General features: G+C 37.5%; 1 protein-coding gene across 4 annotated transcripts; it reads left to right on the top strand.

Moving 5' to 3' along the window:
• The first annotated feature begins 535 nt into the window (after positions 1 to 535).
• LOC129285385 (inactive protein kinase SELMODRAFT_444075-like) lies at positions 536 to 6,028 on the top strand. Of its 4 annotated transcripts, none has more exons than XM_054921063.1 (10): positions 536 to 601; positions 689 to 1,199; positions 1,891 to 2,045; positions 2,137 to 2,231; positions 2,444 to 3,477; positions 3,838 to 3,998; positions 4,201 to 4,277; positions 4,378 to 4,525; positions 4,765 to 4,914; positions 5,548 to 6,028. In XM_054921063.1, exons 2-10 carry the CDS (start codon positions 1,019 to 1,021, stop codon positions 5,581 to 5,583), a joined length of 2,037 nt encoding a protein of 678 aa, XP_054777038.1. In that variant the 5' UTR covers positions 536 to 601; positions 689 to 1,018; the 3' UTR covers positions 5,584 to 6,028. The 4 variants fall into 4 exon arrangements, with proteins under 4 accessions (XP_054777038.1, XP_054777047.1, XP_054777055.1 ...); XM_054921072.1 differs by lacking the exon at positions 536 to 601 and having other exon boundaries at positions 609 to 871; positions 967 to 1,199; XM_054921080.1 differs by lacking the exon at positions 536 to 601 and adding an exon at positions 3,591 to 3,627 and having other exon boundaries at positions 609 to 1,199; positions 3,838 to 3,907.
• The last annotated feature ends 397 nt before the right edge of the window (positions 6,029 to 6,425 follow it).

Below are 6,425 nucleotides of genomic sequence, written 5' to 3'. Positions count from 1 at the left end.
AAAGTACACAAGCCATCGTTTTGTTTGCATGAATTTCACCATCTTGCTCATTCCCCTGCATTAAACAAGCAAAGGCTTTCTCTAACTCAATAATTAAATTACACTTCAAAGTTGGAAGTAGAAACTTTCTTCCCTTCCTTCATTGCGTCCCCCTAAATTTTATATTTGACCACTTTTGCCATGGGACCTATTTCGTGCCGAATGTAACACACCTTCCTATTATCTCATCTGCAACCTGCAACTTCCAAAGCCATTTCCAGGCCTTGTTATATATATATATATATATACACACACATACATATATATAGTGGCACTATAAGAAGTTAAAAACCAGCTTTAGACTGATCTCTAAGTAAATTATGTGTGAGATGCTTATAATACGACTGGCTGCCGCTTTAATATTCATTACTCTTGGTTCAAGCGACACATGACATGACAGACAGCACAGCAAAATTGGAAAAAAGGTTTTGTCTTATTCACCTTCTACTTTCTTTTTCTTTTCTTTTCTTTTTCCGTTTAATTTATTGGAATGTAAAAAATGTCTTACCTTTATCATATGGGTTACGACTTACGAAGCAGAGCAATGCGATCACTAATCAGGGTGGTTAATCTGACTCTTCTCACTTGATCTGTCCATTTCTTTGTGTCGTTATTAGTTTGGGATGATCCTTTGTTCTTTCTTCCTCAGTTTGTCTGTAGGCGTTTCCCCGTCGAGTCATCATCACTATAAACGAACTGTTGGAAGAATATGCTGATAGAGCCTACAAATTAATATAGGGTTGATGGTCCTGATTCTGTTTCAACAGCCTCTCGCATTGCATGTGCTTTAACGGGAAGGGACAACTTCCGTTGAAGTTTCCTTGAATCGCGAGTTGTCTTCTTTTCATAGCTTCAACTTTTCTTATGGGTAACCTAGACCTGCAATCATTTACCTGATTTGGTGGCTTTGATGTAAGCATTTTACAGGGTGGATGACGAGAATGTGAAACTGATTTCATTGGCAAGTTGAGAAATTGAGATGATCCCAAGTCATGGTTGTGAAGAGAAGGGTTCTTCAGATGTCACCGGAAAAGTGGTGGTGGTAGCAGTCAAAGCGTCGAAAGGGATTTCAAGGACTGCTTTAGTCTGGGCTCTGACACATGTTGTTCAGCCTGGGGATTGCATTAAGCTTTTGGTCCTCATTCCGGCTCTCTCCACGAGTAAGTTTTCCTCTTGATTTCCTATATCTTACAATTTTTCTCCAATTGCTGACCGTGCCCTGAAGTTTTCTTTCATATTTCTTTCGTCCTTGCAAAAATTTTCGTCATATGGTATTATACTGTGTCTTTAGATGCTCAAACAGCATACTTCAGGGTGAATGCTTGGCTTGTCAAACCGAAAGGTGTGTTTATTCCAAGAGAACTTTCTTGAGTTTTAATCTGCATACGTAACATGTGGTACAGGAATATTTGGTGAGAGTGAGAGACCTAGACATTTACTGAAACAATATGCTGTGATAATGTCCCTTCTAATTCATTTTTGGAAATAGTAAATATTTGCTGTGTCACACAAGATTGACCTTCACTAGGATGATGAACTGATCCAGTGTCCCATTGTTCTGTTCTGTATTCCCTTTTTGTATTTCCCGGCCTTTTACAAGCTTCAACCGTGCAGATTAGAAGTACAAAGGCTGTAATATATCATTCTATGAAAGGAGTCCTAGTATTTGCTAATTATCGAGGAAAAGCATCTGGAGTGGGGTGTAAATTGGATATCGTGTATTTTAAAAGATAGCGGCCCTTTACATGTCCAAATGCACATCCAAATGGGAAAATTAGACTGCAAACAGGAAATTATGCTAAGGGGAAGTTGAACAACTATTAGGACTGATTATAATCTATGCATTATTAGGTAAGAGGATGTGGGGCCTTTCGAGATTCACCAGTGATTGCAGAACCAGTCACTGGAGATCCCAATTTGGAACTGCCTCAGATCAGAAGGAAGTAATTGCCAATTCTTGTTCTCAAATGATGCTTCAACTCCATGAATATTATGATCCAGAAAAGGTTGGGACATGATATTTTGATAATTTCCTAACATGCATTCCTTTTTACTGTCTAGTTTCCACTATTTCTCACCTCTCAGTTGTTTGTGCAGATAAAGATTAGAGTAAAGATTATTTCTGGTTCTTTATGTGGAGGAGTGGCTGCTGAAGCTAAGAGAGTCCAATCAAGCTGGGTTATATTGGACAAGTAATAAAAATATTTTATAGACTTTGTATCTTGCATGTTATATTAGATACAGCATCCTTGCTGAACATTTATATTAGGGGGAATTTCAAAAGGGACCTCTTAATAGGGATATTTACCTTTAGGCTACAACTGTTGGTAATTTTATCCTGATTTAAAATTGGCCAATTACTTGGGGGACTGAAAAACATTTCTTCCTTCTTCCAAAATTGCAGAAAATTGAAGCATGAAAAAAAATACTGCATGGAGGAGCTGCGTTGCAATATTGTAATCATGAAGGGATCTCAGGCAAAGGTTCTTCGTTTGAATTTGATTAGTTCACCAAAGGTGGAACTTGAAGGGAGTTTTCCGCTGACCCCAGAGCTGAATGAATATCCAGGAAACTTAAAAGGAAAGTCTGAGCATCTAGATATGATCCGAGGTCCTGCTGTTACTCCTGCAAGTAGTCCAGAACATGGTTCACCATTAACTGCGACTGATATTGGAACATCATCAATATCAAGCTCAGATCCCGGGACGTCACCATTTTTCCTCTCTGATATTTATGGGAGACGAAGGAGAGAAACCTTTGTTCATGAAGAAGTTAAAAATCTGGAGGAAAGTGAATCTGACTCTGAGAGTGAAAAGTTGAGTTTATCATCTAAAAGTTCTTATTTCGAGCCATGGGTTGCAAATGTAATGAGCACTGATGGAAAATCTTCAAAACACAGTGGCAATTCACATCAATCCAGTGATAAGGCTTTGGTGTCTGCCTATGAAACCTTGCTCCAGAAAGTCTCCAACTTGGATCAAGAACCTGGTATAGGATTGGTTCGTTGTAAAATTGATGTGAACTTGAGCAAAAGTGTTAGAGAGGCAATTTGTCTGTCAAGAAATGCACCCCTTGGCCCTCCTCCATTGTGCTCTATTTGTCAGCACAAGGCACCAGTTTTTGGGAATCCTCCAAGGTGGTTTACATATGCTGAACTGCAACTTGCCACAGCGGGATTTTCACAAGCAAATTTCTTAGCTGAAGGCGGGTTTGGTTCTGTGCACTGTGGTGTCCTGCCTGATGGACAGGTCATTGCTGTGAAGCAGTATAAATTGGCCAGTACTCAAGGTGACAAAGAATTTTGCTCAGAAGTTGACGTCTTAAGCTGTGCACAGCACCGTAATGTTGTGATGCTAATCGGATTTTGTGTGGAGGACGGAAGAAGATTGCTAGTCTATGAATATATCTGCAACGGGTCTTTAGATTCTCACCTTTATGGTTAGTTCCTATTAATCCTTTCTATGTTTTGACAGTTATATGCAGTTTTGTAAACTATATTGCTAAATGTTGATATCCCTTTTTCCAAATTAATTTTCATAATTTGTTTCCAGCTTCTGGCATACTAACCGTCTCAAACTTGTCTGAAATGTTAGTAGTCTCATTCCCTAGCTCAAGCTGCAGAAACTCAGTGAACTTTAATTGACAGTTTGTCACTGTGACCCTAATAGAACATGTTTTAAATGGTCCTCTTTCTGCGGATTTAAATCAACCACACAACTCACATAGTCACATAAACTGTTGCTGTTGTCAGAGCTGCAAGATGCTTTCCTTAATTAAAAATTATTTTAAAATTTGCAGGGCGAAACCAGAATGTATTGGGATGGTCTGCAAGGCAAAAGGTTGCAGTTGGGGCTGCACGTGGTTTGAGGTACCTTCATGAAGAATGTCGAGTGGGTTGTATCGTGCACAGAGATATGCGGCCTAACAATATCCTCCTTACTCATGATTTTGAAGCTCTAGTATGCCTTATACTTTATTTTAAAATGTGCAAACCTTTTTTGTCATCGACCATAATATATTTTTTCCCTCCAGTTACTGACTTTGTATGAGTTCTTAGTTATAATGACTTTGAATATGTTTGTACCCCTAGAAGCGATGCTGCCTTCTAGGCTTGTTTCATAATATGAAATGTTTCAACTATCTGTCACCAATGGATTTTAGGTGGGAGATTTTGGACTTGCTAGGTGGCAGCCAGATGGAAATATGGGTGTTGAAACTAGGGTGATCGGAACATTTGGGTAGTACTAGAAGAAAGAAATCCCTTTTTGTCTTTTGCTTCTCCTGAATATCTCAATATAAGTTGTAAAAATTAATGATGGAATGCTTGCACTTTTGTAGGTATTTGGCCCCAGAATATGCTCAAAGTGGCCAAATCACTGAAAAAGCTGATGTGTATTCATTTGGGGTAGTACTGCTGGAACTTGTCACAGGCTGGAAAGCTATTGATATAAACCGGCCTAGAGGTCAGCAATGCCTCACTGAATGGGTAAGAGTTTTATTTTTATGCCTTAGCATTTAAGAAGGCAATGTACTATGTTTATGACAATATTGCTTACATATTCAAATATTTGATCAAGAATGAATTTAGCAATGTAAGTTTCATCCCTTTGGTAGGAACTGGGTACTCGCATGCCTATCTTCTTTCTGTGGAGAAAAAATGGTAATCAGATTCAAAAAAAAAAAAAATCTTCTTCATCATTGCTCTTGGTTCAATTATTTGGATAGGCACGACCATTGCTTGAAAGAGATGCCATTCATGAACTGGTTGACCCAAGGTTGAAAAACTGCTATATGGATCAAGAGGTTCATCGCATGATGCTATGTTGCTCAATGTGTCTACGGCAGGATCCTCATTTTAGGCCTAGAATGTCTCAGGTCAGAAAATTTTCGTTTGGTTACTTGCTTCTTATACGTTATTAAACCATTGTTACAAGAATGTGAAAGGGCACCCGAAACCAGTTTTACGCTCGAGCAACTCATCATACTAAACTTATGCTTATCAAATTGCTCGCGGATTTCTCACCAACAAACGTGATCTAGGATACTGTAGAAAGGAAAAACATGGTTACTCCTATCTTAGGTGGTATTTCAGGAAGGAAGAATGGGGGCTTGGTTTTCATAAGGATACCAGCAGAAATCATGAATGCAATTTAAATGAGTTCAACTTTCTTTTCGCTTGCAAATGGAGTGCGAGGGATAAATTGAAGCTGGATATGCATTGCTGAGTTATATGCTTTGTATAAAGGTGATGAGTGATGAGGTTTAGATGCTTTGCCGCGAGCGATAATCCTTGACATAGTTGTAGAAATAAAAGTATATATCCTCAATCCACACAGCGACAAAAACTGGTGAAACAAATTAAGTTGAACAATCACTTGATAAGTAGGTGTCATTTTACTAGAATAATACATGCTTGATTCGTTCCATGGTCCATTTTCTTCTTTGGAACATTGATGCTTACTAGTTCATCTTACCCTCATTCTTAATATACGTTCTCAATATATATAGGTGCTTCGGATGCTGGAAGATGACATTCCTATGTGATTGCTTCTCATATATCCATTTCTTGAGGGAAAGAGTGCAGAAGATAATTAAAGGACAAAAGAAGAGTGGACTGCCATAGCAATTGCAGAGGACAAGCTGAAGAGTGCTGCACCAGTTTGATGGCTCATTGGAAGAAGATTATATAGAAATCTGAGGAACATATATTTATAGTTCGGGTTCTTCCGGAGTTTTCTGTATTAGTATGGCATTAAGTTATGCTCAAAGTAGCTCGGATGAGTACTGTTGAAATGATATCTGTTTTTTTTTCCTTCTAAATTTTGGGGAGGGATCATAGAACAATCAAACTAGAGCCTGTGTTGTGGTAATGTTCCCCCCCCCCCAACCTTTTGTACAGAAAGAACAACACATGAATTTTTCAACTTCTATTTGTCTATTGTGATGAAAATTTAGTAAAAGAAACGAGTTGTTATCTCCAAAAAAAAAATTAGAGTGTTGTTATTATCTATAATATTATCTAAATATCTTCTATCATTATTGTGCATATATTTTAATCGTTGTTAAAAGATATTATTTGATATTATTATATAATTATTAGTCATTATTATATTATCTATTTTTTTGTGTATATAATGTATCCTTCATATCAATGATAAATACGACATTTTTCAATCATTCTTTAATTTATCTTTTTTGTCTCTGATAGCTTTCATGGTACCAGAGTCATATAATATTATTTTTCACGACAAGTTAGTTTTTAAATAGTGTTAGCCTTCATTTGTATCAATGTTGCCATCATTCGTCACGAGTTCAAATCGATCTCAAATCTATTTTTGCATATCCACAGGACAATTTCAATAAATTGAAATTTGTAGATTCGTTAA

This window comes from Prosopis cineraria, unplaced genomic scaffold (assembly GCF_029017545.1).
Source record: "Prosopis cineraria cultivar Desert tree isolate PC_DT_omini unplaced genomic scaffold, ASM2901754v1 PC1, whole genome shotgun sequence".
Classification (NCBI taxonomy): Eukaryota; Viridiplantae; Streptophyta; class Magnoliopsida; order Fabales; family Fabaceae; genus Prosopis; species Prosopis cineraria.
The sequence above is the reverse complement of the archived record's forward strand: the minus strand, read 5'-3'. Positions and strand labels throughout refer to the sequence as shown.